At 34.8% G+C, this 27,895-nt stretch overlaps 6 protein-coding genes and 2 long non-coding RNA genes across 18 annotated transcripts; 4 read left to right on the plus strand and 4 right to left on the minus strand.

Moving 5' to 3' along the window:
• The first annotated feature begins 2,348 nt into the window (after positions 1-2,348).
• On the plus strand, positions 2,349-6,095 carry LOC107906820 (transmembrane 9 superfamily member 8). Its single transcript, XM_016833940.2, has 7 exons — positions 2,349-2,706; positions 3,460-3,624; positions 3,707-3,816; positions 3,900-4,008; positions 4,098-4,210; positions 4,321-4,471; positions 4,649-6,095. Exons 1-7 carry the CDS (start codon positions 2,578-2,580, stop codon positions 5,804-5,806), a joined length of 1,935 nt encoding a protein of 644 aa, XP_016689429.1. The 5' UTR covers positions 2,349-2,577; the 3' UTR covers positions 5,807-6,095.
• A 42-nt stretch (positions 6,096-6,137) lies between these two features.
• Positions 6,138-7,890, minus strand: LOC107906822 (uncharacterized). Of its 2 annotated transcripts, XR_005913722.1 has the most exons (3): positions 6,818-7,890; positions 6,504-6,606; positions 6,138-6,418 (listed from the first exon to the last, which is right to left on the minus strand). XR_005913722.1 is itself a non-coding variant. In XM_016833942.2 (2 exons), exon 1 carries the CDS (start codon positions 7,127-7,129, stop codon positions 6,827-6,829), a length of 303 nt encoding a protein of 100 aa, XP_016689431.1. In that variant the 5' UTR covers positions 7,130-7,890; the 3' UTR covers positions 6,138-6,606; positions 6,818-6,826. The 2 variants fall into 2 exon arrangements, 1 of the variants encoding a protein (XP_016689431.1); XM_016833942.2 differs by having other exon boundaries at positions 6,138-6,606.
• On the plus strand, positions 7,710-8,495 carry LOC107902804 (early nodulin-like protein 3; the record flags this gene model as incomplete). The annotated part of the gene is made up of 2 exons (XM_016828922.2): positions 7,710-7,896; positions 8,017-8,495. Coding segments are annotated over 2 exons (534 nt in total), but the record flags the coding sequence as incomplete, so codon positions are not given.
• Positions 8,496-8,689: 194 nt separating this feature from the next.
• LOC107906821 (nuclear nucleic acid-binding protein C1D) lies at positions 8,690-10,630 on the minus strand. Of its 2 annotated transcripts, none has more exons than XR_001686773.2 (6): positions 10,259-10,630; positions 10,106-10,161; positions 9,754-9,808; positions 9,526-9,606; positions 9,065-9,426; positions 8,690-8,851 (listed from the first exon to the last, which is right to left on the minus strand). XR_001686773.2 is itself a non-coding variant. In XM_016833941.2 (6 exons), the coding sequence occupies exons 1-5, from the start codon at positions 10,464-10,466 to the stop codon at positions 9,191-9,193; spliced, it is 636 nt and encodes a 211-aa protein (XP_016689430.1). In that variant the 5' UTR covers positions 10,467-10,630; the 3' UTR covers positions 8,690-8,851; positions 9,183-9,190. The 2 variants fall into 2 exon arrangements, 1 of the variants encoding a protein (XP_016689430.1); XM_016833941.2 differs by having other exon boundaries at positions 9,183-9,426.
• Positions 10,631-11,823: 1,193 nt separating this feature from the next.
• LOC107906819 (uncharacterized) lies at positions 11,824-14,422 on the minus strand. 5 transcript variants are annotated; one of them, XR_001686770.2, is made up of 5 exons: positions 14,115-14,422; positions 13,684-13,837; positions 12,568-12,710; positions 12,155-12,349; positions 11,824-12,075 (listed from the first exon to the last, which is right to left on the minus strand). It is a non-coding gene; the product is annotated as an uncharacterized lncRNA (long non-coding RNA). The 5 variants fall into 5 exon arrangements; XR_005913723.1 differs by having other exon boundaries at positions 12,163-12,349; positions 13,684-13,827; positions 14,115-14,414; XR_005913724.1 differs by having other exon boundaries at positions 12,262-12,345; positions 14,115-14,414.
• Positions 11,996-12,792, plus strand: LOC121217593 (uncharacterized). The gene is made up of 2 exons (XR_005913726.1): positions 11,996-12,131; positions 12,528-12,792. It is a non-coding gene; the product is annotated as an uncharacterized lncRNA (long non-coding RNA).
• Positions 14,423-14,893: 471 nt separating the features above from the next.
• Positions 14,894-21,410, plus strand: LOC107906817 (pentatricopeptide repeat-containing protein At4g31850, chloroplastic). 3 transcript variants are annotated; one of them, XM_041093239.1, is made up of 6 exons: positions 14,894-18,615; positions 18,718-20,253; positions 20,607-20,677; positions 20,792-20,968; positions 21,059-21,252; positions 21,362-21,410. In XM_041093239.1, exon 1 carries the CDS (start codon positions 15,200-15,202, stop codon positions 18,536-18,538), a length of 3,339 nt encoding a protein of 1,112 aa, XP_040949173.1. In that variant the 5' UTR covers positions 14,894-15,199; the 3' UTR covers positions 18,539-18,615; positions 18,718-20,253; positions 20,607-20,677; positions 20,792-20,968; positions 21,059-21,252; positions 21,362-21,410. The 3 variants fall into 3 exon arrangements, with proteins under 3 accessions (XP_040949173.1, XP_040949175.1, XP_040949174.1); XM_041093241.1 differs by having other exon boundaries at positions 18,718-19,627; positions 20,112-20,253; positions 21,059-21,410; XM_041093240.1 differs by having other exon boundaries at positions 14,894-15,082; positions 15,190-18,615; positions 21,059-21,410.
• Positions 21,411-21,668: 258 nt separating this feature from the next.
• On the minus strand, positions 21,669-26,710 carry LOC107906816 (probable protein phosphatase 2C 60). 3 transcript variants are annotated; one of them, XM_016833936.2, is made up of 11 exons: positions 26,379-26,710; positions 25,427-25,549; positions 24,826-24,889; positions 24,393-24,501; positions 23,659-23,812; positions 23,257-23,382; positions 22,920-23,043; positions 22,567-22,643; positions 22,418-22,470; positions 22,261-22,315; positions 21,669-22,151 (listed from the first exon to the last, which is right to left on the minus strand). In XM_016833936.2, the coding sequence occupies exons 2-11, from the start codon at positions 25,541-25,543 to the stop codon at positions 21,906-21,908; spliced, it is 1,125 nt and encodes a 374-aa protein (XP_016689425.1). In that variant the 5' UTR covers positions 25,544-25,549; positions 26,379-26,710; the 3' UTR covers positions 21,669-21,905. The 3 variants fall into 3 exon arrangements, with proteins under 3 accessions (XP_016689425.1, XP_040949176.1, XP_016689426.1); XM_041093242.1 differs by having other exon boundaries at positions 25,427-25,629; XM_016833937.2 differs by lacking the exon at positions 26,379-26,710 and adding an exon at positions 26,137-26,355.
• Between the last annotated feature and the right edge of the window lie 1,185 nt (positions 26,711-27,895).

The raw sequence follows: 27,895 nt of genomic DNA on the forward strand, positions 1-27,895 counted from the left end.
GGATTAACTTGAGAATAGATAAAAGTTAAAATTTTATGAATTTTTTTATCTTAAAGTTTTAAAATTTTCATTAATCTTAAGAAAGTAATAAATAAGAAATATAGATTTATCAAAACACTTTATTAATTAATTAATTTGATGATCGATGACAATCAAAATTTTATGAAATTCATTTATTTAAAAAAAACAATAATATATTTTTCATCTTATACAAATCTAAGAATTTATGTAATATAAATAAAATAAAATTTGAATTTTTCATAATATATATTATATTGATTTTAAAACCCTTTGGAGGATTTTAAGTTAAATACAAACACCTTATATATTTATCATTTGAAATTACATTACTATAAATTAGGACTAAAATTAATCTAAATTAAGCCACCGATTGAAAAATTCGAATTAATCAAAAGAAAACAGGGATTGTGTGGTGGGAAATAACAGAGCACAATATTGTATATATTGGAGATTAGTTTTAGCTCCAAATGTTTTATTTATCCTCTACTATGGTGTCTTCAAGGTAGATTTTATAAGGATTAAATTCATCATAGGCCTAGCTGTCTATCTTTTCATGTTTTACTTTGAATGAGGTTGTTTATTTTCAATTTAGTAGTTGTATGGGCTTAACTGTAGTTATTTGCAATTGTAACTAAACATCAGATTGATGAGAAAGCAAAACAAGCACGTAAAATTAAAAATATAAAGATCCAATGGAAAGCTTAATATTGTGCGAATTAGAAAGAGATTCATTGTGACTAATGAGTAGTAGATATAATTTTATAAATGGTTACATTTTAATATCTCAATTTTCATATTTGTTTAAGTAGTAGATATAATGTTTATTATTGCTTTACACTTTTTTATTGTAATAAAAATATATTACTTTAAAATTAATTAAATAATGCATAAAATCACATGTAATGCATGTAAATTAAAAAACTGGTTTAAAGAAACAAACAAATTAAAATATTTTTAATGATTTTAGTTAGGAATTTGCAACTGGCATACATTTGACAGCATAAATAAATTGAATTTCAACACCTTGAAAAACGGCGAATAATTGATACATAAATTTGATTCATGAACATAAGAAGATGTTCGTGAGTTCATGTAACCGCTTAAAAATGATGTAAATTATGTTTTATTTAGGGAAGTATACTCAAAGTGAAGGAATGTTGGTATTGATGAAATGTTACGATTGAATCAGTTATGATAAATTATCCTTATGAATTTTCGCTATCAACAAAGCTATGCATGTTTCGATTAAAACCAAATTAGTTTAGTTAGTTGTTTGATTATTGAAATTAATTCAACTAGAATAGATTAAAAGTTTAATTACTGGTTAAAATAATTAATTAATTAAATAATCAAAATTAGAAATATATGTTACATGATTATATATTTATAAGCCCAGGAAAGAGCTATAACTATTGATGTAATGGGCCTATTATGAAAAGTAAAATTAAGAATATACAAAATACAGAAAGTCAAAACCCTATACACTATTTTTCATTTTTCTAAGCCTTCAACCTTTTTTTTTTTCCCTTTTTCGTTTCATTTCATTTCAAAATATCAGTATAAATCAGTTTCCTTATTTTTGTTTTGCTGACAACATTGTGATTGATGTTGCGAATTGTTAACTTTGTTGCTGTTGTCTTTGTGCTATCATGAATTCTACCTATATTTTTAATTTATTGTTGTAATTGTTGTTTTATTTTAAACTTGTTTCAATTTAAAAGAGAAAAATATGTCATAAAATTTTGATTAATTATGTTATTTGATTGAATTAATTGAAATTAATTTAATTTAGTTAACGATTTTCATGGAAAAATGATTTAATTAACAGTTAATAATTTTAAAAATTTGATTAATCCAAATAATGGTAATTTAATTAAAATATAAACTGAACTAACCATTTGAATACATTAACTACGAGGGCTCACCTCACAATTTTATGCAAAGTTATTTGAATTGGATCGAACTGGCTAGTCGAACTGGTTGGGTTAGGAATTAGCTATGGTACCAGTTCAAAGAGGTATTAAATCAATTGATTTGAAATTCGGTATGAATTGATTGAATTAGACGGTCAAACTAAATTTTTAATATTTTATTTAATTAAAACGAATGAATTGATTCAACCGATTAAAGGATGAACCAACAAATTAATATACTCATCAGTTTGATCGCTGAGAAAAACGGATATATCTCAATGAGGAATTGGGCCTAATGGACCAGTCCAGTCCAAAAAATTAAAAAAGGCTAGGAGATCCGTGACCGACACTCGAAAAGACCTGCCACCTGTTGAATATAAAAAACGGAAAAAACAAAACACACGTGGCAAAAGAAGAATAAGTAACCAAAACGTAGCGTAGCAGGAGAAACCAACCAGGGGTCCTGATCTAGTGGCTAGTGCACACCTCTCAACCCAATCCCAGCTTCGCTTCTCTTTCTCTCCCTCTCTCCTGTCGGTTGTATTCTCCTTATTACACTCCCCCATCACATTTCTTTCATTTTCCAGATCTGACTCCCTCTCCCTTTTCCAAAAAGAGAGAGTTCCCCTCTCCATCTAAAAAAATGGAATATCGATCGAGATCTATCCACAAATCCACCTCCATCATGATCTCCGCCATCCTCTTCCTCTTTCTGATCCACACCTCTCATTGCTTCTACCTTCCTGGTGTCGCCCCCGAGGACTTCCAAAAGGTCGCCTTCTCCGTTTCTCTTTTGTTTTCTCTTTCTCTTTCGCTTTCTTGCTTAATATTTTTTTACACATTTGATCTGTTTTTAATTTCGCATCTTCGCTTTGACGTCTTTGTTAATACGATCGTATAGGACCATTATGAGAAGGGAATTAATGAAAATTTTGTGCGCGAAAATGACGGCTTTATAGTTCTTGTTTCTGATTCAGATGCTTCTTTGAAATTTGAATAGATTTTGTTAACAAAAGCTTCATTTCACTTGATGATTTCTTTAACCTTCGTTTGTTCTTTTATTCAAAACCGCATAGCATGCGTTCTTTTAGTTGATTTCTAATTTTATGCCATGTTTTTTGAATTTCTCCGCGGCATCTGCCACCGTACTTTATGTGGATCGAGTTGTCTGATGCAATTTAGAATAATTATTAATTTAGGAACTGTGTTCCCTAAAGATGTTTAATTTGCACGTTACATGTGGATGTGGTTGATAATGACGCATTAAACCGCTTTAGGTTCTCACTACACAGCTGTGATTATCAATCACCACTAAGCTCAAGTATACACAGATGTTTAATTTAGGAACTGTGTTCCTGAAAGATGTTTAATCTGCCAACGTAGTGCTTATCATGTGGACGTGATTGATAATGACGTATTAAACCGCTTTAGGTTCTCACTACGCACATCTGTGATATTTGGGAATGTTTATTGAGAAATTATTGTGGTATTGTTAAATTATTGATTATTTTCTTGGGGTTTGCAGGGAGATCCTTTGAAAGTGAAAGTGAACAAATTGACCTCTATAAAGACACAACTTCCTTATTCATATTATTCCCTCCCTTTCTGTCCACCAAAAAAGATAGTTGACAGTGCAGAAAATCTCGGGGAAGTGCTTCGTGGTGACCGTATTGAAAACTCTCCTTATGTGGTCAGTTTTAGTATTTCTGATGATTAGCGGTTTGTTTATTTTATGGCCGTTAACTTGTTTTCTTCTACTTGGATTAATGCAGTTTAAAATGCGTGAGCCACAAATGTGTTCTGTTCTTTGCCGGATTACACTTGATGCCAAGGCTGCAAAGCAGTTTCAGGAGAAGATTGATGATGAATATCGAGTCAATATGTATAATATTTGTTTCTTCTGACACGGAATTCATCTTTCGGACCTGTATTAATTGTTCTCAAGGTTCTTTATTCTTTTGACAGGATCCTGGATAACCTGCCCCTTGTTGTTCCCATTAGAAGATTAGATCAGGGTTCTCCTACTGTTTATCAGCTTGGTTACCATGTTGGGCTCAAAGGCCAATACACTGGGGTAAACATTATATCTATGTGGCAAAGTTCCTCCTTTGTTTGAGGATGTATTAGCTACCTTTTATGCTTACTTTGTCTGATTATGTGCAGAGCAAGGAAGAGAGATTTTTCATTCACAACCATTTGGCATTTACTGTCAAGTACCATAGGGATCCGCAAACTGACTCGGCTAGGATTGTGGGATTTGAAGTTAAACCGTACAGGTTAGTTCATCTGAGCATTAGCTTTATGGTACTGTTATTTCTGGGCGTCTGTTGGCTGAGATTATAGTATCATCTTCTTTCGCATTTTCTTTTTGTTCAAAACAATGCAGCATTAAACATGAATATGAGGGGAAATGGAGTGAGAACACTCGTTTAACAACATGCGACCCCCACACTAAACACACAGTTGTTAATTCTAACACTCCGCAAGAAGTTGAAGCAAACAAGGAGATTATATTCACCTATGATGTTGAATACCAGGTGACCTCTTCAATTACAAACTTTTAAGGTTAACAATTGTAAAATTCTCTGTTCAGTGTCAATCATGAGCTGAAGAAGTTATCTACTGGATTTAGATCATTGTTTTTGAAATAAGGTTTTGACTTCAGTCACCTATGAGGTGCTAATATTCTTGTATTTTCTTGTTCTGATTTTCAGGAGAGTGATGTGAAGTGGGCATCCAGATGGGATGCATATCTTTTAATGAGTGATGACCAAATACACTGGTTTTCAATTGTCAATTCTCTGATGATTGTTCTCTTCCTTTCCGGCATGGTAGCAATGATTATGTTAAGGACACTTTACCGTGATATTTCTAAGTACAATGAACTTGAGACCCAGGAAGAAGCCCAAGAAGAGACAGGATGGAAGCTTGTACATGGGGACGTTTTCAGGCCTCCATCTAATTCTGACCTGCTCTGTGTCTATGTTGGCACCGGTATTCAATTTTTGGGCATGGTACTAGTTACCATGATCTTTGCTGTTTTTGGATTTCTTTCCCCCTCCAACCGAGGTGGTCTGATGACAGCTATGCTCCTGCTTTGGGTCTTCATGGGCATTTTTGCTGGCTATGCCTCTTCACGTCTATACAAAATGTTTAAAGGAACAGAGTGGAAGAAAATATCTCTAAAGACTGCATGCTTGTTCCCGGGCATTGTCTTTGCCATCTTCTTTGTCTTAAATGCTCTCATATGGGGCCAGAAGTCATCTGGGGCTGTGCCATTTGGGACAATGTTTGCTTTGGTCGTCATGTGGTTTGGAATTTCAGTTCCACTTGTTTTTGTGGGTGGTTACATTGGGTTCAAGAAGCCAGCAATTGAGGATCCGGTGAAGACAAATAAAATTCCCAGGCAAATCCCTGAGCAGGCTTGGTATATGAACCCAATTTTCTCCATTCTGATTGGAGGAATACTCCCATTTGGAGCCGTTTTCATCGAGCTTTTCTTCATTCTTACCTCAATCTGGCTGAACCAGTTCTACTACATCTTTGGTTTCCTCTTCTTGGTCTTCATTATCCTCCTTATCACTTGTGCTGAAATAACCATTGTGCTTTGCTACTTCCAGTTGTGCAGTGAAGATTACCTGTGGTGGTGGAGGTCATATCTCACATCAGGTTCCTCGGCGTTATATCTCTTCCTCTACGCTACATTCTACTTCTTCACGAAGCTTGAGATCACTAAGCTGGTTTCTGGGATGCTGTATTTTGGATACATGCTAATCGCTTCATATGCATTTTTCGTGCTAACGGGCACCATTGGGTTTTATGCATGTTTTTGGTTCACAAGGCTTATCTACTCATCTGTCAAGATCGATTAACGTGTAAAACCGGAGATGCTTTTATCATATATAATCATGATTCTTAGATTCGATCATGTTTTCAGATGAGATAATCGCTATTGTTGTCTTAGGTTACGGTTCAAGGTTAAGATCTAATCATGCTTTCAGATATAAACTTTTAATGCTCATTTTGGGGCTGAGCTTTTATTTTTTATTATTTTTTTCTTTTTTAACGTTGATTTGGGGAATACCTCTGTTTTCCTATGTATGTTGAAAGAAACTTCTCATGTGATTCTTTTATCGAAAATGCCCTTCTGTATTACTTTCAGTAGAATTGCTGTGAAAGTTTGAGGTGGCTGAACTGATATTCTTATTATCTGATGGTGGCGAATTCAATTTTATTATTTTTGCCCGATATAGTTGAACATAAAAACAAAGAGTTAAATTCAACAGAAGAAGAGAATTTTGTTTGATTGCAGTCCGGGCTTCTTGTTGCCAAGATGTAGCTGAACGCAGAACTCGTAATACTCATGTAGACTGTTCAATTTCAACAGGGAGTTCCCAAAAGAGGCTTTAATCGAGTTGGATTCATGGAAGTACAACCTACTAAAGTTCCGGTTGTTCACATCCTAACTTCATTTCCTTGACTTGCTTTGTTTTGAAAGAAATGGAATTGGAGAAAATGAGAAAGATAATGTAATAAGATTCCTAAGGACTGATGGTAGACTTCGGATACCTGCTTCTTAATTGCTAATCGCTTCAATTTTTTAGGTGCCAACTGGGCTGGAACTATCGGATTTTACGCTTGCTTTTGGGTCAAGCGACCCCTCCCCTCAAACCTGTCAAAATTGATAAACAGATTTTTTGCTTTGTTTCTCCTGTTCAGAAGGTGTTTTTTTTTTGGGATATGAATAACCGTGAAATTCTTACCACTACAATTTGGAATCACTTGAGAAGTACATGTACTATTTCGATATGATTAATTATCGTGGAAGAAAAACACTAGTAGAAATTATTATTATTATTGTAGAAATTAGTTATTATACATACATACTACGACTACTTCCTGGGGCGAGTGTCACTGGGGTCAGCAATACCCGTGGTCACCTTGGCAACATCTAGGGCACTAGCTTCACGCTTTTTCCTGGTGTACAACACCGAATATCCTATGGCCGCGGTGATGAGAAGGCCGCCGATGGTCATAGTAGTCATGGAAACCGGAAGCTTGCTCCTTTGGTGCAACACTCCTCCAGGGTGGTGGCCTGGTGGCTTCTTCGATCCTTCCAAGCCCGCTGCTCTTACCTCTTCTGGGCTCATCTTGTGGGTATCTGCGTTCTTTCTCCAGTCTTCAACTTTTGACATTTTCTCTATCAACTTCAAATTTGAAATTCCATAAACTTCAATGCTTCCTTTTATTTATCTGTCAAGGGCTTAGGACAATTGAAGAGCCAACTTTGCCAGCATTTCTTGGAGAACAACACGTAGCAATTAGCGGTGGCAAGTAATCGCGTCATGCCAAGTGTTCACCCCTAGCAGATGGCAACGCAACTCACTCGTAGAACGAAAACAGCAAGTACCACAGCCTAACTTTGTTAAGAGAGCTCAAAATCCTGGGCTTGAACTGATGGGCTTTCTTTAGACCAGTCGTTAAGATCTACTTTCCCGTTCTTCGTTCAATTTAACCGTTACAATGATTAAAGGGACAACCGGCCAGAGACAGAGACAGAGGCTCAGAGCCCAAGGGGCCAACATTAGCAGTTTAGTAGTGGCAGTGCACCATCACTGTAACGGCTAGTTTCTAATTATCTCCCCCACCTAGATTCTCACTTTCTATATAAACACAGTGATCCCCTGGACTTGCTATTCCAATCCCCAACTCGCTTTTCTCTTTCTCTTTGTCATAGCCATATCCTTCACTTGCCTTCTCTTCTCCAGACTTTGATTTCCCGTGGATATTTTCTCAAGAAGGCTAACTTCTTCCTTTCTGTTCTTTCTATTTCTAAGCTTTACAGAAGCTAAAGAAATCTTGGTTGGTGGGAAGACAGACGCCTGGAAGATTCCATCATCTGAATCAGATTCTCTCAACAGATGGGCTGAAAAATCCCGTTTCCGCATCGGCGACTCTCTCGGTAATAAAATAAGCCTACTTTCTTGCCATCCTTAAATACAATGCTACACTTCACTTTATAGTGCTTTCCTTTTTCTTCACATTTTTTTCCTAAATCCTTTTTGGTGTTTATATGTTGCAGTGTGGAAATATGATGGTGGCAAAGACTCAGTGCTGCAAGTGACTAAGGAGGCTTATGCAAGCTGCAATACCTCAAACTCAATTGCAGAGTACAAGGATGGGAACACCAAGGTTAAGCTTGATAGGTCAGGGCCATTTTACTTCATCAGTGGAGCAAAGGGTCACTGCGAGCAAGGCCAAAAGTTGCACGTTGTTGTATTGTCTCAAAAGCATAGGTACACTGGAATCTCCCCAGCACCTTCTCCGGCAGAAATTGAGGGTCCTGCCATTGCTCCTACCAGCAGTGCTGCTGGGTTGAAGGCTGGTTTCTTGGTCACACTGGGGGTTGTGGTCTTGGGGTTGTTCTGAGATGTGAGGGTAGTTTTGGTTTTGGGAGAGAGTTTGGATTTTTCAAATCCACGAGAGATTATTTCATTTTGTTTTTAATGTTGTTGAATGTCCCACCAAATTGGTGACAATTTGGAGTCATTTATCGATTCATCCAAGAGTCTATAAGACCCAACATGATTCTAAAAAATACGGCTTCAGAAGAATTTATAAGATTTACTCCATTAAAATTATTTCATTTTGTTTTTAATGTTGTTGAATGTCCCACCAAATTGGTGACAATTTGGAGTCATTTATCGATTCATCAAAGAGTCTATAAGACCCAACATGATTCTAAAAAATACGGCTTCAGAAGAATTTATAAGATTTACTCCATTAAAAATAAATATATTCAGACAGTACAATGCTTGAAAGAAATAAATTAATAATACACATCAAGTTCAACTGTAACTGAAAGATCTAAATGTTCACTTGCTGCCTATAACCTGTCCCATGCAACCGAACCGAATCTGTGAGACGAAAAAGAGAAACAACATACAATTTAGCTTCTTGTGAATAAATCAGGCAGGCTACAAAGCATTTACGCATACAAATCAAAGTTGTGGTTGGCTTATTTAGGATGCGAGGAAAATGGAAATAGATACAAATCAAGCAGGCTGCGCATTTAGGGTTGGCTATAGAATGTGAGGAAATAGAATGCATATGGTTAAACTCCCACCCACCTTATGTGTATTTTTATAGCATAGCACGTCCAATAAAGATACAACGCATTCGGGAATATGCTACTAGGAAGTAAAAGAACACTAAGAGGTAATATGACCATGTAATTGTAAGGAACACCTGGAGTATCAGGACAGAGGCAAGTCATCATCTGAAGCATCATGAACCTGTAGAGGCCCCCTAAAACCATCTTTTTTATCACCAAAAAGCTCACGAGCTGCCTTCTCAAGGAATTCTTTAGCAGCATCTTCAACAGATTGTTTTTCAGAGGATTGATATTTTCTCTTCTTTTTAACATTACTACCAGAATATTTTATCGTTGGCCCCTCCCCTTTACTGATTTGCCTCATACTTTGCCTCTGCTCTGCACACACACACACACACACACACAAAAAAAGCTCTTAGAAAACAAGACAAAACCAAGCACTCAGAGCAACCACAAAAGAAGTGAACCATCAATTACCAGGGGTCAGGTCTGGTAACGAATGCTCAATGAAACGGGTTGCGGCCTGAGAGTTCAAGGTGGTTGAAGGTCGCAACGGTGCTTCAAGAACAGATACTTATGTTAGAATGTGATACAAATAGTTAATTCCAAAATTAAAGCAAATGTGGAATAATGGAATCTTATACTTCTGAATCGACGCATCGGCTACTTAACATATATGGAAAGGAATGAGAGAAAACAATGTACCTTTACTTAACTCTATGAACCGCTCTAGCTTCTCTTGATACAAGCTTAATCTCTCCTAGATATGGAAACCAAAACAGGATAGAAAAGTTAAGCCACAATGCCAATTGAACTTTACAACAGACAAATGAGACAATCAACTAATGATATCCTAACGTTTTTCGAAAATAAATAGATAATGATATCCCAATGTTAAAACAAACACTAGAGATGCTCTTAATTCCCAATAAATGAAGCAATATCATCTAAAACAAACTTAACATCAAATCAAAAGATGCCACCCAACAAGGAGACCCATACATATAAACAAACCCAGAATGTAGAAGTACGAATTCAAGTTTTAAACGAGACGTACAAGCTCTGATTTAATAGGATGTTCATCTGGGTGCACTCCACTGCATCTCAACTTCACTGCAGAAAAAAAGATCAATAAAAAGCTTAGCATTTAAAACACACATAGAAATAATTAACACGAAAATCAAATCCCGAACAAGTAAATAGAAATTACAAGCGAAAAGAGTAGTGGTGGCTTTGGCAAGGGTGAAGAAAGCCTGAGCGCGTTGAAGAGGGGGCATTTGAGCAAGGACATCGGGGTCAGAGAGGGACAAGAATTCGAGCAAATGGGTCCTTAGGTTTTCAACGTTTACTAGCGTTGTCTTCACTGAATTCATCACAGATTCAGGGATGGCTGAGCTCCCTCTTTCACCTCCTTCCATATTTGGTGGGTGTTCAAGATTCAGACGTCACCCTTTCTCTTTGGTGGGTGCTGACAACTTCTAAGATATGCAAATTGCTAGGGCTGAAGGGATTATTAGAGCAAAAGCCAGGGAGGTTTATGGCCGCAGTTAGGTTTACTATGGATTTGTTGTGATTGTTATAAACACAGATTAAAAATTATTAATTATTTTAAAAACTATTTTAAATAAAATTCTTAAGTTGCGTAAGCTTAGATAAAAATAATTATTTTTTAATTTATATTATTATTAAAAGTTTTATACAATTGCAAATACAAGTGTAGAAATTAATACAATCTAAACTAAAATCAATAAAGAATTAATTAGACTAAAAGACTCAGAAACTTAAACACTAAGAGCACGTTTGGTTCGCTGTATTGGATTAGAGGCGTAATGGAATAGAGGTGTAATGGATTAGAGGTGTAATAGCAAATCAACTGTTTGGTTGAATGTAATGGAATAGAGGCGTAATAGTAATCTTGTGTTTGGTTGAATGGAATAGAGGTGTAATAGCATAATGGAAAAAACTAAAATGACTAGAATACCCTTAGCATAAATTTGTTTTGGTAAATGATTATTGTTATTGTTATTTAAATTTTAATAAGATTATTATTATCAATAATAAATAATTTAATCATATTTAAACATAATTATAATTAAATATATTATAATTTAATAAAATTCTTATATGAATTTACTAAAATTATAATATATAATAGTATAAAATATAATTTAAAATAATAATTATTAAATATAATTTAATAAAAAAATATAATTTAATAAAATTCTTAATATTAAAATATTCTTATATGAATTTACTAAAATCATAATATATAATACTATAAAATATAATCTAAAATAATTATTATTAAATATAATTTAATATAAATATATAATTTAATAAAATTCTTAGTATTAAATATTCTTATACGAATTTACTAAAATCATAATATATAATACTATAAAATATAATCTAAAATAATTGATTTTGTGGATTTGATTAATTGATGACTTAATAATTATTATTAAAAAAACCCATTTGAATAATATAGTGTGTTAAATATCTTTCTTTTTTTTTTAAAAAGAAACATGATTTGTTTGTAGCATTTTACTTTTTTTTGTTTCGTTTGTTGAGATAATTTTTGTAGTGTTAATTATAATTGAACATAATTAAAAAATTAAAAAAGAATTAAAAAATAAACTCCATCAAACCTGTGAGCCATTCAAACTCCATCAAATTCTATTAGTACAAGACTCTTGTAATTCTACAATAACAAACACAATGATACTATTTATTTTGTTACAAGAAAATTGATCAGAAAAGATCTCTGCTTGGAAATGAAAATAATTTAGATGTAGATATTCAAACTCCAAATCTACTTGATAACACATAGTACATACTGAAAAAAAAATCAAGGACTAACTGATATTTAGGAAGAAGCTCTAGGTAAAGCACATTCTACATTTTTGGATATGTTCCCACAGCAATATCGGTATATTGATCTTTAGAAAGAAGCTCTAGGTAAAGCAAACAGTTCTAGTGCATTCAAGATGAACATGAAGGCAACATATTTGTAGAATGCAGGTCTTGCTGCAGAAGGACAAAGAAGCAACAGTAAGTCTATGATTAATCAACTTGCAAAAAATGTAAGTAACTTAGATGAACATACCAGGTTACCTTTCTCTCCACTTGGAATTATGCATTTAGTGGATTACATTTGTCCTTGTATGGTTCTTGAACACAACATGATTCCAACAAATTTTAGGCGCTACTTACCGCATGAATCACAAGTTACAAATGCATAAAACTGTAGATCCTTCGTGCATCCTTTAGCAGCTTCAGAAAAAGAGAGCAAGATCTCTATCTACAAGTTTCCAAACAGAACATATTTTAACTTGAAATGTAAGGCATGAACGATTATTTTTATATTTATTTAACACCATTAGCATGAAATCACATATTTTTCACAGCAGGAGATGCATGCTTCAATATAAATTTATAATCTGCATCAATGGCAAACTACTTACTGATTTAAAATGCAGAGTCCAATACTATATACCAGCGGAAAGAAGAAAATAATACCTGATGGCCATGGCATGGCACAATCCCAACTTGAATTGTCTGATAGTTAATGTTTTGGTCTCGGGATATCTTGTATCTTCATCATATTCACCTCTGGTAATATGCAAGTCAGGACAAAGTGTCTTCAAGTAATCTTGAACTTCCTGAAATTTTAGTCCGAATTAGCTGGGCCAGTGGTAATTTTAATAAGAAAAACAAAAACCGTAAAAGTTCAATTGGTAGAAATACTATGGCATAATTTCCATAAAGCTAAAGCTAACAAATCAGGTTCATTTGATTTGTTGTTGGCTATGCAAATAAGAGAAAAATAGCTTTTCAAAAGTGCTTTTAGAGCCATAAGCAATACTAAACAGATAGTAAACTCTTAAATTTTAGACCAAGCTTTTCAAAAGCATTTTTCATAAGCATTTTTTTGCAGCACTTTTCAAAAGCAATGAGAAACTAGCCTTTAGTGACTAACTTCCTACATGTTTCTAAGTTCAACCAAATATGTACTTCAATCCTACTTAATGCTATGCTACACGGACTCTTCTCGTTTTCTCAAAAGTGGCACATATGCCCTACACATATTCAAAGGATTGAGATAAAATCCTTCAAACATACGGAAAAGCTTCGGAAATTTTGAACATACTCATGTCAGAGTTGGGCACAAACTAGTATCTGACACGTGATTATACGCATTTCAGATCAAACATGACAGGAATCATTCTTTGCATGTATAAATGCAAGGTAGCAGCAATGGCTATTCGGATCAAAATTACAATTATCAAATAAAACAATTGCTGGCGATCATTTAAAATACTGATAATTCAGGTATGGTAGCTTCTGCTGCTTTTCCCAAATTCAAACTAGCAAATAATATCTCTTCGCATATTACAACTCAAAGAGAAAATAATTGGGCAAAAACATGAAATCCAGATTAAATTAGGCATAAATTTAGCATAACTACTACAAAGGAATGAACAATCCATAGTTCCAAAAAAGGAAGAGAAAATTAATATATTCAATTGCTTGCTGAGAAACATAAAACCCAAAGTGCTAAAGAACTGGAACCAAATTCAACTATGATTTCAGCTACAAAAAAAAAATCCAGAAAGGAAAAGAAAGATGGGATACCTTGATGCAAAGATTACCAGTGCAAAAGACGTGTTGGATCATTCCAGGAACTAGCATGAACTTGAATTTGGGAGGGAGATCAGCCGCCCGATGGGTATATGCAAATCCCCCAAAGCCAAAACCAGCACTATCTTCTTCTAATATCTACCAATAACTACAGCAATTTGATTCAGAAATTTTGAAAGAAACCCAAACAAGGAAACATGAGCATGAAAAGAAATTGTATAAAAATGATTGATTACCGGTGAAAGATTTGGCTTTCAATTTTGGGAATGAAACCCAAAAATGCACATAAAACACTATAAATCGGGTGAAATATCAAGTAGTTCCAGAAAAGAATAACTTCAAAATCATTTCTTCCTAAGCACCCAAGCACCGAAATATAAAATCAAACAATAAATCGTGAAATGGATGTGAGAAAAAGGGGTGACCTTGGAAGGATCGACTTTGGGGAAGCTTTTGACAACGTCGAGGACTCCGTCGATTACTTTGGGGAAGCTTTTGACAGCGTTGAGGACGAGGGCAGAAAACGAAAGAGAAAAAAGGGAAAGACGCGGAATGGGTAATCGGCGCTGAGGGGCCGTAATGCCTATTACGCGCAATCAATGTAATGGGGGAGTAACCGATTCGGCGGGGAATGGGAAAACAGCGAACCAAACAACCGTTTCCTGGTGGGCCTGCTGCATAGGGGGGGAATACGCATGCAGAGGGGGGGAAAACAGCGAACCAAACACGCTGTAATATATAAATCTACATAGCAGGGCTGTCCTAAAACCTCCCCATTTACTAATTGAGCTAAAAAATCATTTCTTATTAATTTTTAGTCAAAATTTACTATTAATCCCTGTACTTTTATAAAATTTAGATTTAATTCTTACACTTTCAAAGTTAAAAGTTTAATATCATCTTTTTCAATTAAAAATTCTAATCCGATTGTTATTGTTGTTAGTCATTTTTGTCAAAAATTTTCATTTTTGCAAGCTTATTTTCTGTGATCATATACCAATAACTTAATCAAAATTTAAATTGAATAAATTTTAATAAAAAGAATTTTGATTTTAGTGATTATACGTTTTAAATAAAAAACAAAGGAATTTAATTTATAAAATTTTAAATATACAAAACAAATCACAAGTTTTATCCTAATAGTTTTTACATAAACTTTTTACAATTGAGAGAAATAATTTAATCTTACAGAGGAAAAAGAAAACAAGAAATAGGAGAAAGGACAGTAAAAATGGAAGAGATAATGCCAAAGAAGAGAAGAAAAATCTGAAGGGCCTAAATTCTGCGGTCAGAGAAACCAATGCCCAATCTCTCTACTTGAAAATATCCGAACTTCACTTTGTCCAAATTCGCTAACTCTCCTTCTCTCTCTCTCTCGAAGCAGATATTTTAGGTAAGCAGATGCCTTCTTCTCTATCTTTACGTTTTCATGCTCTTTCAAAGAAAATGCGAAGTGACCAATCTCTGATTACTCTCTATTGATTCTCGGTTTGTTGGCAGTTACCCTCTAATGACTGTTTTAATACTTTGCTCGATGTCTGCTTGCTGTAATAGTCTCAATTATAGTTGTGTTTTAGTTGATAGTAAAGTCTCCGCTTTTAGCCATAAAAATGTTTCCTTTGGAGGTAGAAAGATTGGGAAGTTTAAGGTTTTTCCAGATGGATATATGGTGTCTTGGAAGAAACGGAGAAAACAGCAATTGAGATTCTACGTGATGAAAAATTCATGTGAAATGGTGTTGGCAAATGGGAAGTGCAGAAATAGCTTGTCTTCCAATGAAGTTTCAAGGGTTCTCAAGTCGATTTCGGACCCAAAATCTGCTTTTTCTTACTTTGAGTCAGTTGCAGAGTTGCCCAATGTTGTTCACACCACAGAAACTTGTAATCATATGCTTGAAGTCTTGAGAGTTCATAGAATGGTGGGAGAAATGCGTTTTGTATTTGAATTTATGCAAAAGCAAATCATCAGGAGGGATTTGAATACATACGTGACTGTTTTTAAGGGTCTTGATATCAGAGGTGGGCTTCGGCAAGCACCATTTGGACTTGAAAGAATGAGGGATGCAGGGATTGTTCTGAACGCATATTCATATAATGGATTGATCCATTTGCTACTTCAATCTGGGTTAGTAAGGGAGGCTCTACAGATTTATAGAAGAATGGTCTCCGAAGGTCTAAAGCCTAGTCTTAAAACTTACTCAGCTCTCATGGTAGCTTCTGGGAAGAGAAGAGATATTGGAACGGTTATGGATTTGCTAGAAGAGATGGAATCTCTGGGATTGAAGCCAAACGTTTACACTTTTACAATATGCATTAGAGTGCTTGGTAGGGCTGGGAAAATTGATGAGGCATTTGGGATTTTGAAGAGAATGGATGAGCTGGGGTGTGGACCTGATGTTGTTACTTATACTGTTCTCATTGATGCTCTTTGTAATACTGGGAGACTTGGTCAAGCCAAGGAAATATTCCTAAAGATGAAAGCTAGCAGCCATAAACCTGACAGAGTAACCTACATTACTTTGTTGGACAAGTTTAGTGACTCTGGGGATGTGGACTTGGTGAAAGAATTTTGGAATGAAATGAAAGCTGATGGTTATGCTCCTGATGTGGTTACTTGCACCATACTTATCGATGCTTTCTGCAAAGTTGGAAATTTAGATGAAGCTTTTGATATGTTGGAGGTCATGAGAGAGCAAGGGGTCTCCCCCAATCTTCATACTTACAACACATTAATCTGTGGACTATTGAGGCTAAATAGGGTTGGTGAGGCTTTGGAACTTTTTACTAATCTGGAATCTCTAGGCATTAAACCTACTGCTTTTACTTACATACTTTTCATTAACTATTATGGAAAGTCTGGTGACCATGGTGAAGCTCTCAAGACCTTCAAGAAGATGAAGGCTAGAGGAATTGTTCCTAATGTTATTGCTTGCAATGCATCTTTGTATAGTCTTGCTCAAGCAGGGAGGCTTAGTGAAGCAAAAGCTATTTTCAATGAGCTTAAAAGTAGTGGGCTTGCTCCAGATTCAGTTACCTACAACATGATGGTGAAGTGCTACAGTAAAGTTGGGCAAGTAGATGATGCCATCAAGTTACTCTCTGAAATGTTGGAAAATCAGTGTGAGCCTGATGTAATGATCATTAATTCCTTGATTGACATGCTTTTCAAGGCCGGACGAGTGGATGAGGCATGGGTAATGTTTCATAAAATGAAGGAAATGGCGCTTGTCCCTTCTGTTGTGACCTACAACACATTAATATCTGGATTAGGGAAAGAAGGTCAAGTCAAAAAGGCAATTGAATTGTTCGAGAGTATGACCAGACATGGGTGTCGCCCTAACACAATAACTTTCAACATCCTGTTGGATTGCCTTTGCAAGAACGATGAGGTTGATTTGGCTTTGAAAATGCTGTACAAAATGACACCAGGGAACTGTGCTCCTGATGTTCTGACTTATAACACTATCATTTATGGCTTTATTAAAGCAAACAGAGTTAAGGATGCAATTTGGGTCTTTCATCAGATGAAGAAGTTGCTTTACCCTGACTATGTGACTTTGTGCACCCTTCTTCCTGGTGTTGTTAAGGATGGGCAGCTTATGGATGCCTTCAAGATTGCTCAGGACTTTATTTATCAAGATGGGATTGATACAAACGGGTCATTTTGGGAAGATTTAATGAGTGGGATCTTGACGGAAGCTGGAATGGATAAAGCTGTACGATTTGCTGAGACATTGGCATGCAATAAGATCTGTAAGGATGAGTCTATTTTGTTGCCTCTAATTAGAAATCTGTGTAGGCATAAAAAAGCTGTTTTTGCCAGAGAATTGTTTGCAAATTTCACAAAAAATATGGGGGTTATCGCAACACCAGCAGCATATAATTTGTTAATCGATGGACTACTTGACGTCCATATCACTGAAATGGCTTGGGAACTTTTTGAAGAGATGAAGAGCATTGGTTGTTCTCCGGATATTTCCACCTATAACTTGTTGATTGATGCTTGTGGGAAGTCTGGTCAAACTGATAAACTCTTTGAAGTGTATGAAGAGATGACTTTTCGTGGATGTAAGCCTAATACTATAACTCACAATATAGTCCTCTCTGGTCTTGCAAAATCGAACAACATAGAGAAGGCTATGAATATGTATTATGATCTCATAAGTGGTGATTTCCGTCCAACTCCCTGTACATATGGGCCTCTTATAGATGGACTTCTTAAATTGGGAAGACTGGAGGATGCAAAGCAATTGTTTGAGGAGATGGAAGAATATGGATGCAAAGCTAATTGCGCTATTTATAATATTCTTATAAATGGATATGGAAAAGCTGGTGATGTAGATACCGCTTGTGACTTATTTAAAAGGATGGCTAAAGAGGGGATAAGACCAGACTTGAAGTCCTACACCATTCTTGTGGATTGCCTCTGTTTGGTCGGAAGAGTTGATGATGCATTGCACTATTTTGAGGAAATGAAGTTAACTGGCCTTGATCCAGACTTGGTATCTTATAACCTTATGCTTAATGGGCTTGGGAAGTCAGGTAGGATAGAGGAAGCTCTCTCTCTTTTTGATGAAATGCGGAATAGGGGTATAACTCCTGATCTTTACACTTACAATTCCTTAATACTCAATCTTGGGACTGTTGGAATGGTGGAGCAGGCAGGAAAGTTTTATGAAGAACTACAACTTATGGGTCTTGAACCCAATGTGTTCACCTATAATGCTCTTATTCGAGGGTACAGTGTGTCTGGAAATTCAGACCATGCCTATGCAGTCTACAAACAGATGATGGTTGGGGGCTGCAGCCCAAACAGGGGAACAATTGCTCAGCTTCCTAATCAGTCTTGAATGTTGAAATATATAGATGCTTATATATGCTACTCATTAAACCTGGCTGGTGATCTCCAGTTTACAAGGTGCAGCAGGTACTTCCCTTCTTCAACGCTTTTTGTGCAAATTCAGAAAATTATTGTACAATTTGATGTCAAACACAATGACTAAGTTTAAGTTCCTTTCGTGTACTTCAGGCTTGGTCAGTCTTGCTGATGCTTGAACCAGTTCAGAGAGTGGAATCTATCTTAGCTGTGGCAGTTGATGTTTCCTATTCAAGTTTCAACGAGACTGAATACTTCATGTACATCATTTACGTGAGATATTATGATGTAATACTACGGTTTTAGTACGTGTAGATGCCATACAGAATCTTTCATGTCCTTTGCCTTTGGCTTGCATTGTGCCATCCTTCTTCATGTAAAAAGAAAAAGAAAATTTTATATCATGCTGTATTATTTGTGCAATATGTATATGAAAAATATCAGTAGTTTCCTCATGCCCAATCAATGTTGGTAACTTTGTTGCCATGCTAATTAATATTTAATAACCATTGAGATACAATGGAATATCAAGAAAGGAGTTGAGGTGTAGTTTTGCATTTAAAATATGTTGGTAACAACATATCCTCTCTGTCAGATGAACAGGCACTTTTTTTTTCATTTTGTAAAAAAAGAAAAAAGGAAAAACATTCTTCTGATTTGATGATGTCAAGATGTCCCTTCCGGCCACAGGTTTTAACAAAAGTCAAAATCAAGGGCAAAAAGCGAGGAGAATATAATTGTAATTTAGGGGGGATGCGGTGGCAGAGTAGCTGTTACCTACACAATCGAAACACCATTTTAGGGCATGTGTGAAGGTTTCCCTGTCTTTGGAAATAACTGCAACCCCATCAAGTAAACAGCAGCCCTTTATCCATCTCCTGCTTTTATAAAACATACTAAAAAATTCCTCATAACTAAAAATCTTTGTCTAAAGCCCAAATGGACCAAAATTTTACACACAGCAGCACAACAGAAAAACAAAACCAAATACAAAACGAAAAGAAAAGAAAAGTAAAAAAAGGCAACAGGGATGGAAAACTAAGACAGATGGAAAGATGGATAGGTGGGGATAGTTATGTCTTCTATTATCCTCCAAAAAAGAAAAAATAAAACTTATCATTTTTCCCACATTTACCCTTCTCTGTATCTCATGATCTTCTATCATTCTAATTCTACTCAGGCTCTTCTTCCCCCTTTCTTCATGGGCCTTTTTGGGTTCTCACATTCTCCTTCCAGTTTCAGAGATAGAGAATACCATTTCCACCACATCTTCCTTATTATTAGTGTTTTTACTGTTTTAAACTTTTCTCCTCTTCTTCGTTTCTCTGCCCCTCCCCTTTTTCTTTTTTTCTTTATTCACAATTTTAATTTTATATCCCTTACTGACTCAATTCTGGATTTTCTGGTTTTATTTTTTTTTGTTGTGAAAAAGGTAATAAAAACAAGGGCTTATTTTTTTGGGTTCTTGAAATGTTTTCTTTTTTGCTAAGATAGAAGGGTTGGGGGCTTCTGCAAAATTTCTGATACAGTTTCTGCTAAACTTCTAGTAAAGAAAATGTCAATTTTGAAGTATAGAAGATGAAAAGGGCTTCTCGGAATCGGCAATATAACAATAACTCTGTTGATGAGGAAGCCAGGGCTAGACTAAAGCATCAAAGCCTACTCCAGGAGTTCTTGGAATTGCAAAAGGTTAGTCTTTTGTCTCAATTACTCTTTTTAGTTGTGTTTTGTGATTATCTAGGTTGCATTCTTTGATTATCAAATCAGATTCTAGTTTCTTGTTTTGCTGCTATAGCCTGTGTTTCTGCCTAAAATTTTTACGAGTTTCTTTAGTCCAACTGGTGAAAAAAGATAGAATTTTGCTAATTGTTGGAAGGTTTGTGTCCGCAATCAAGAAAGGTAGTTCTTCAAGGAATGTATAGAAACTTTTTCTCACAAACTATATAGAATGAATGTTCACTGGTTTACACGTCCAGTTCCAATGATTATAACTGTCGTACTCGAGTTAGCAATTTAATTCTTTCGTGTCAATCATTTACTAGGAATTTGTTTCAAAGAAGAATAAATTGGAGACGGTTAACCAGATGCGAGGAAGCCTTTTGAATGAAGTTCGGTATGATATCTATTTCCTGAATTTGTATGTATTTTTGCATTGTTTTAAATAATGATGAAGAAGAAGGGTTCGTTCAATAACATAGCTTATATTTCCTATTCTCCTGATTTGTAGATTCTTAAGACAGAGGTACAGCTATTTATCAATGGTCAAGTCTCGAGAATATGGACTACAAAAGATTCTGTTCAATCACAAAATTCCTACCTGCAAACCAAGATGGTCAAGAATTTTGGTATCAATGTATCTGTTGAGAGGAGACTGAATTCTCTTCCTGATTTAGATCCAAATGTGGTAATCTACATGAAATATATATATAATATTATAACTTGTGCTATTATATGTTGACTTGTCAAAATTGATCAAGTATTTCCCGGATTGCAGGTTCATGAGGAAGGGAGTGGGAGAAGTCAAGTAGATGTTCAGGCAGTGTCTAGAAAGGGGAAGAAGTCGCAAAACCGTTTGATGAATGGAAAAAGAGTGGGGAAGAAGAAAATCTCATGGCAAGTTCAGGTGGCATTTAAGATCTAATGAGTAATGAGTATTCTTTTCACTCATTGTTTTAGCAGTTAACTGAGGTAGGCACAAGAATTAACCGTCTCCCTGTAATAACTTCTGATTGGCATTGCTACAGATTTTTAATATCATTGTCTTACACTTATTTCTTCCATTTTAACTGTGAATCAGGACAAATTTTCTCAGTTTGGTATTAAATGAATATATCTGTGGAGTATCAGTGTCTGATTTTCAGAAGTCTAGCTTATGGGAAGTTTTTTTTTTTCTTGATGATGGTTGGACAAGGTTTTCAGCCTTGGGAAAAGATTCTTTTATCATATCAATAGAATGAATCCGTGGCTGTTTGATTGCTAGTTTTGGATTTGAATTCTCTGCCATGCAATACTTCTTGTGCTAACAGGAAATATCAAGGGCAAAATCATTGATTGAAACATGGTGAACCCTTGAACAATTTGGCAATATGGGACAAGTTCCAAGGTACAAAATTCAATCCATTAACCCAATAACATTTCAATAATAATAAACTGTACATGTTATTACTGGCATTGTTGTGTCTCAACACCCCAATTAAATCATTGGTTCTTTTTTAAGAAAGGAAACGAAAAGCATATATATATATTACTTTCTTAATATGTCATCAAATCGTTCCTGCTCTAAGCCATCCCACATATTCATATTCCAAAATTTGAGAAAATGCAGGGTCCTCCAATCTTCTTCAAATAGAGGATTTAGTAGCTCCACCAACAGCTGCAACTGCTTTTTCTTGACCTCCCTCTGGCGTTGATTCAGTGCCAACTGATTTAGAATGGGAGGATTGCAGCTCTTCAGGTGAGGCAGATTTGATTGATTTTTTGAACTGCACCAAAATCATGGTCATATTGTCGCAACCCTCACCAGTGGCTGTTGATGGTGCTAAGCATCTGTCAAGTACTCTCTCACAAATAACAGAAAGCTTGGTCTCCTGCATTGCATGCAAGAGTTCAGATTGAGCATACATAAAAAAGAAGACACGGAATGACTGAGCAAATTCGCCTAAAAAAGGGCAAAGTTAAATAGGCTTTTGCACGTACTGAACGTAGTTGTTCATGAATAAAGTCTACTAGCATCTGACTTGACATGCAATCCCTGACGAAATTAAAGATTGAGAAGGCATCAGATGCTAAAATATGCTAGTCTTAATTCTATTATAATCTAAAAGAAAAAGGCATTAAATATAAATAAATATACCAGATTCCATCACATGCCAGCACAAGAAAGTCATCATCATCACAGAGCTCAACCTAACAGAAAATGAGTAAGATGTATAAGTTAAATACCCAATGCTCCAAAGTATAGGGATCTGATCTGCGCAGACTGCTGACTGAGAATACACTTACTGTGTTTATATCTGGATTTGCAGATACAGTTTGCTTTTCAGCAGGCAAAAGTTTATTCTGCTTGAATTCCATGTCGCCTGCAGGAAAACGAGACAATGTATTAAAACTACATCTCTCTCCCTCTCTGTTTCTATCCCATAAATGCATAGCATAAAAAATTTAGATATGCATGGAAGCATACATTTGAATTGGGAACTATGGACGTATAGAAATGCTATTAGAAAGTTCATATAAAGTAATACTAGCACTTTGTTCCCAATGGCATATGCCTCTCTTTAGGAGATCCAAGTGCTAATTAGTAAGTTCAATCACTACCCTTTTTGTTTCTAAGTATCAACAGAGCTGTAAATTACCTATAGCTCTTGAAAGATTCAAACTGCCATTGACACGTCCTGCATGTATAAAACCACCGGCCTTTAAAATCCTTTCTTTCTCTGCCTCTAGATCAGGTTTGTGATCTCTAGAGAGATTGTATGCCTTCAAAAAAGAAGCCACGAGAAGAAGTCAAATAGATTATTTATCCGGAAAGAAAAGAATGTTCTCTACAACTGACACTTATGTTTAGTGCCCATAGTTCAAAGCACAATAGCCAGTACATCCACATATAATTGAAATCGATAAAAATATTATCTATATTAGTATCCATTTGAAATGAAACAAGCTAATTACACCCTATTAACAGAATGTTACCTGACCCTTTCTAGATATCACACAACGAGAATCGCCAGCATTTGCAACAACGAGTTGGTTGTTTCTTAGAATTGCAACACAGGCTGTGCTCCCAGAAGTTGGTCCAGAAAAGTCAGAGTGAGGGCCCTGAATACAAATTTTTAAAACAAATATAAATGGTACATACAAATTGTTGTAATAAAATAAATTTCTTAATTGTACAAACAAATCAATGCACATTTATGGTACGTAGGGAAATCAGGGGTGCAGAGATGCACCAAATTAGCTAAGAGTTAAAATGTAGCAATACAAGTTCTATTCTTCTTCAACATTGATTTCCATCATAGTTACTGGCAAGCACCGAATTTCCATTCAGCATTAAGGACAGTAAGATGTATATATTCTTTATGTTTTCATAAGTACCTCTTCAATGGCCCAATCATCATCTTGGTCAATACCCTCACCACCCTTAGGAGACCATATCAATCCTTCTATCATGCCGGTAAACTTGTCTATTTTATCACCCAAAATAGCTAATTCTCTCCATCCTCTTTGTCCACGCATCATTTCATCCATTCTGCACTAAAATGCAACTCGAGTTGGAAACACATGAAATGAACAAAGGGCATTCAAACCACAAACAAAAAATGGGTAGTGGCAGGCATGGAGGGAGCAAAATGGGTAATGGAAGCACTATAATTTGTGATACATTTCTCCTTTCATGATCTTCTCAGAGGCTTAAACCTAATTAGATAAAATTAGAGAATAAGAGGTAATTTAGAGATCTATAACGAGATATAAGGGTTGAAGTACAATGCTTAACAAAAAAAATAACATTGTTAAGATTATATCAGAAAAGCAACAAGAAATCAGTGACACCGGTTTTAATTTACTTTTCAAGCTACTTAGACTGTAATAATAGCATAGAGATAGTAATTCAACCTTGCGGAATTTATAACAAGAAGTGTGGAAAAATTGGAAAAGTTTCTCTCAAACTTCATGCGCAGAAGAATTTATCAATAGACATTATTACTAGCAGGTATTAAGCACGAGAAATCCTCCAAATCATTCCAGCATCAGAATTGAATTGTTGACTCCCACAACAATGGAAAATAGCGAAGAATAAGCATAAAACTTGAGTAATCAAATTAAGCAACCTGAAAAATGCCCTATGAACTGATGCCCCTATGTCGCCAGTTGCATATGCTTCATGCTTGAGAACCTGCTGGTGAAGATACTTGGCACAGAATTTTGCGACAACTTTGCCTGAAAGTTAGCGATTTGGGTAAGTTGAAGAAACCTGAATGGTGGTCATTAGTAAAACACTTAATCATATTTGCATCATAGTTCAGTAGAGTTGCAAAAAGCAATTATCAGAATTCACTGACACCAAAATATCATAAACGTCTCAACAGAATCAATTGAAAAGGAAAAAAAGCTGCAAGATGCTTCAGTTGGTTCAAGTTCTAGTTCAAGTAGGTACATTAATGGAAAACAACAAAAACCTCAATTCAGATAGTGTACAAACAAAAGAAAATGTGTATATGGAACTGAAAACAATCATAAGTACCTGAACCATCCAAATCTTACCTCCATGACCATCATAAACACCAAAGAACGAAGTAGATTCATCGAGATCAGGATACGCAGCATGCTAACAAAACAAATAAAAAAAGTAACTAGAACATTTCAATAATATGACAAGAACAGGAAATTTGCAAGAAAGTAAGATAATGTAAGCTACAGCATGTACAACATAAGGAAGACAGAAAGCAAAATATGTATATTACAAATTGAAATGAAGAAAAAAAGAACTTAGTAAGGACAGAAAAAGGGAGGAAAGACTTGTATAAAAATGGAGTTACATTCCATTCTGCTTGCGGATCTAAGAAGAGATGAACACAAATAGGAAGGACTCAGATGCCAGTGGCCAAGAAGTTGATTGTAGAATAATACATAGTAAACTGTAAATGGTAAATAAAATTAACAGGGATTAACATGATTGTCTTATATTTAGGAGATCGGATTGGGGATTGAGAACGACACCAAAAAAACATATGGAAGGGGTTATATAAAGGACTAAATCCATTTACCAAAACTCATTGCTGGAACTTATCTAGTAGAATGCAATAATATAAGGTCCAAATGCTTAGAAAATTAGAAAAAATTACAGGTTCCATTTGTTACTCACAGCATCTTCCATGGCTGCACGCCATCCTTGCATGGATGATAGACCATATCTAACCCTATCATTCTCGCCGTCTTCTGAGAATTTCTCAGTTTTGGGGGTGCTGAGATATATACCCATCTAGGTCTGGAAATGAATGAATCAAGTTAAGTTGGTTTTTTAAATCCAATAATGTGTGGCTTATTTGATCTCCCCAAGTCTTGCATCTAAAAAAGTTTTAAAACCAGTAAGGCAATAACTTAATTTGTCGCTTAAACGTCATTTGGTAACTGATCTATTAATTCAGACATTATCAAATTCAAGGACATGCAACAGCAATCAAACAAGATAGTCTCTTATCAGAGAAATTCACAACTCCTATGCTAATTCAAATGGGAATCTTGAGAAGGGAAAAAATATGTTGAAAAAAAAGAAGAAGATCCAGATCCTAGGTTGAATGCTAAGTTAAAGAAAAAAGAAACCCATTGAATTTACTCCTGAACAACTGGGAAATAAATTAAAGCCTGCTGCTCTGCTAAGATCAAATTAAGGCATGCAAAACATGCCTATCAAAAGAGAAGTTAAAAGGCAAAAAATCTAAAATACTCTTAACAGAATAAAACAAGTGAAACTCGTATCCGATTTGATGCATACTGATTAAATAAATAAGATTCAACAGAGAAACAAAGTTTAAAAAAAAAGTGTTTATTATGGTGTTTTTGAAGTGTCCTTACATGCTGCTGAGCTAAAATTCTGTAAAAAGAAACAAAAACAGGGGCGAGTGGTTTCCAAAAATTAACAAAAACCCAAGAGAATTTTCTCGGAATCTGAATGGGAAAACAGGAAAAATTATGGGGGACAGAAGCAGAAACATTCAGGAAAAGAAAGAGAATAAATTAAGAGACTTTAGATTAAAGATAAATTCTTTCTAAAACAAGGGCATTTTCAAGTTTCCATTACTCAACTTTTACTTTACCTCGATTTGGCAACGAAGGAAAGAAAAGATTTTTCAACTCCGAACAATGAGTTGAACGTTGCTGTCTATGAATCAATAAGTAGTTGGAGTTCTGATCTATTCTTTACAACACTTGGAACATGAAACACAATGTGTTTTGTTTGCCACGCTATCCCAAGGATTTGTTCAAATCTCCACGTCCATGAGTAAATTATTTGTTTGCTAATGCAATCATGATTTTTGAGATATTCATTCGCCCATTGAATCCATCACCGTCTTCACTATTCACCTCATTTTCTGTATGATTTTGATTGGATGGGCGATAATACATGTCTGTATATAGAATATAATATGGGAGTTGTCATTTGCAATCATGTTATTTATTGATTTCACCTGATGAGAAATGTTGTCTTTCCAAATATTAAAACAAACAACACTTGTCACCTAAAGGTGGGTTTCCCTTTTGGTGTTTTGAGATTGTTAAACTAAACTGGTTGATACATAGCCATTCATGGAACTTACAAATTTACTTTATTTTTTAAATTTAGTTTTATTTTAAATTTGAGTTTTATTTTTTTATATAAATGAATGATACTTCATGAATAAATTAGTATGCTTTAAATTTCAATATATTTTGAAAATATAAAAAAAACATAAATTTATGTGTGTTAATTTAATTAATATACACATTATTATTAGTGTAAGAAAGATATGTGATTAAATTAAAGTTGTCCATGGATTGAGTTGGGCCACACAAAGTAAAAAAGTTAGGCTTTTTTTTAGGTATGATTTGAAAAATGGGCTTAAAATTTTGTTCAAGCCCGGTCAAAGTAAAAATGCTAAAATTCGAGCTCAACCTGTATTAAATTTTTTACATAAAAAATTTTAAAAAAATATAATACATCAAATACACTGCAAATATTAAAATAAATGTTTCACAACAAATGATTTTTTTAAATATACTTAAATAACACTAAGATAAATATAACTTAGCAAGTAAATACCTCTAAAATAATAGGAAAATTATTAATAAAATAAGAGTTATACAATATTCAAACAATAACAATAAAATGTTAGCAAAACGATAAAAAATAGTAAAAAAAAACAGAAGCAAATTTTAATTTTTTTGCAAATTCGGGCGGAGCTTAGGTCGGGCCAAAAAAGCTTACATGCGGCCTAACCCATTTACTTGTTTTTTTTGTCAAAACCTATTTTTCAGACTTATATTTTTACCCAAACCCTTCCACTTTCCGAGTAAGTTCTCAGGCTGAGTCAAATGATTCGACACGTGGACAAGTTTAGATTAAATGCATGGATTAAAATTTATAATTATTTTAAATTCACTACATGCATCCAACAAATTCATGAAATTAAAAAACACATTATAAATGTTAAATTAGTAGATGTTTGAAAATGTTGGTTAGCAGAGACATAATACATGAGTGTATGTTGTTTAAACTGGAAAGTTATTTCCTTAATCTAACTCAAAAGTATATTGTTCCATTTGTTGATTTTTTTATTATTTTTTATTTTATGGG

The sequence above is a fragment of the Gossypium hirsutum genome, chromosome D05 (assembly GCF_007990345.1).
Source record: "Gossypium hirsutum isolate 1008001.06 chromosome D05, Gossypium_hirsutum_v2.1, whole genome shotgun sequence".
Taxonomy (NCBI): domain Eukaryota; kingdom Viridiplantae; phylum Streptophyta; class Magnoliopsida; order Malvales; family Malvaceae; genus Gossypium; species Gossypium hirsutum.

Coding starts and splice junctions, on each gene's coding strand:
- LOC107906820 (XM_016833940.2), top strand. CDS start 2,578: ATGGAATATCGATCGAGATCTATCCACAAATCCACCTCCATCATGATC. Junction 2,707..3,459: donor CCCCCGAGGACTTCCAAAAG/GTCGCCTTCTCC, acceptor TGGGGTTTGCAG/GGAGATCCTTTGAAAGTGAA. Junction 4,009..4,097: donor TCAAAGGCCAATACACTGGG/GTAAACATTATA, acceptor GATTATGTGCAG/AGCAAGGAAGAGAGATTTTT.
- LOC107906822 (XM_016833942.2), bottom strand. CDS start 7,129: ATGTCAAAAGTTGAAGACTGGAGAAAGAACGCAGATACCCACAAGATG.
- LOC107906821 (XM_016833941.2), bottom strand. CDS start 10,466: ATGGAAGGAGGTGAAAGAGGGAGCTCAGCCATCCCTGAATCTGTGATG. Junction 10,162..10,258: donor CACCACTACTCTTTTCGCTT/GTAATTTCTATT, acceptor TTTTTTCTGCAG/TGAAGTTGAGATGCAGTGGA. Junction 9,427..9,525: donor GTTACCAGACCTGACCCCTG/GTAATTGATGGT, acceptor GTGTGTGTGCAG/AGCAGAGGCAAAGTATGAGG.
- LOC107906817 (XM_041093239.1), top strand. CDS start 15,200: ATGACTGTTTTAATACTTTGCTCGATGTCTGCTTGCTGTAATAGTCTC.
- LOC107906816 (XM_016833936.2), bottom strand. CDS start 25,543: ATGGGTATATATCTCAGCACCCCCAAAACTGAGAAATTCTCAGAAGAC. Junction 24,502..24,825: donor TGTTTATGATGGTCATGGAG/GTAAGATTTGGA, acceptor GCTAACTTTCAG/GCAAAGTTGTCGCAAAATTC. Junction 22,152..22,260: donor TTCATGAACAACTACGTTCA/GTACGTGCAAAA, acceptor CATGCAATGCAG/GAGACCAAGCTTTCTGTTAT.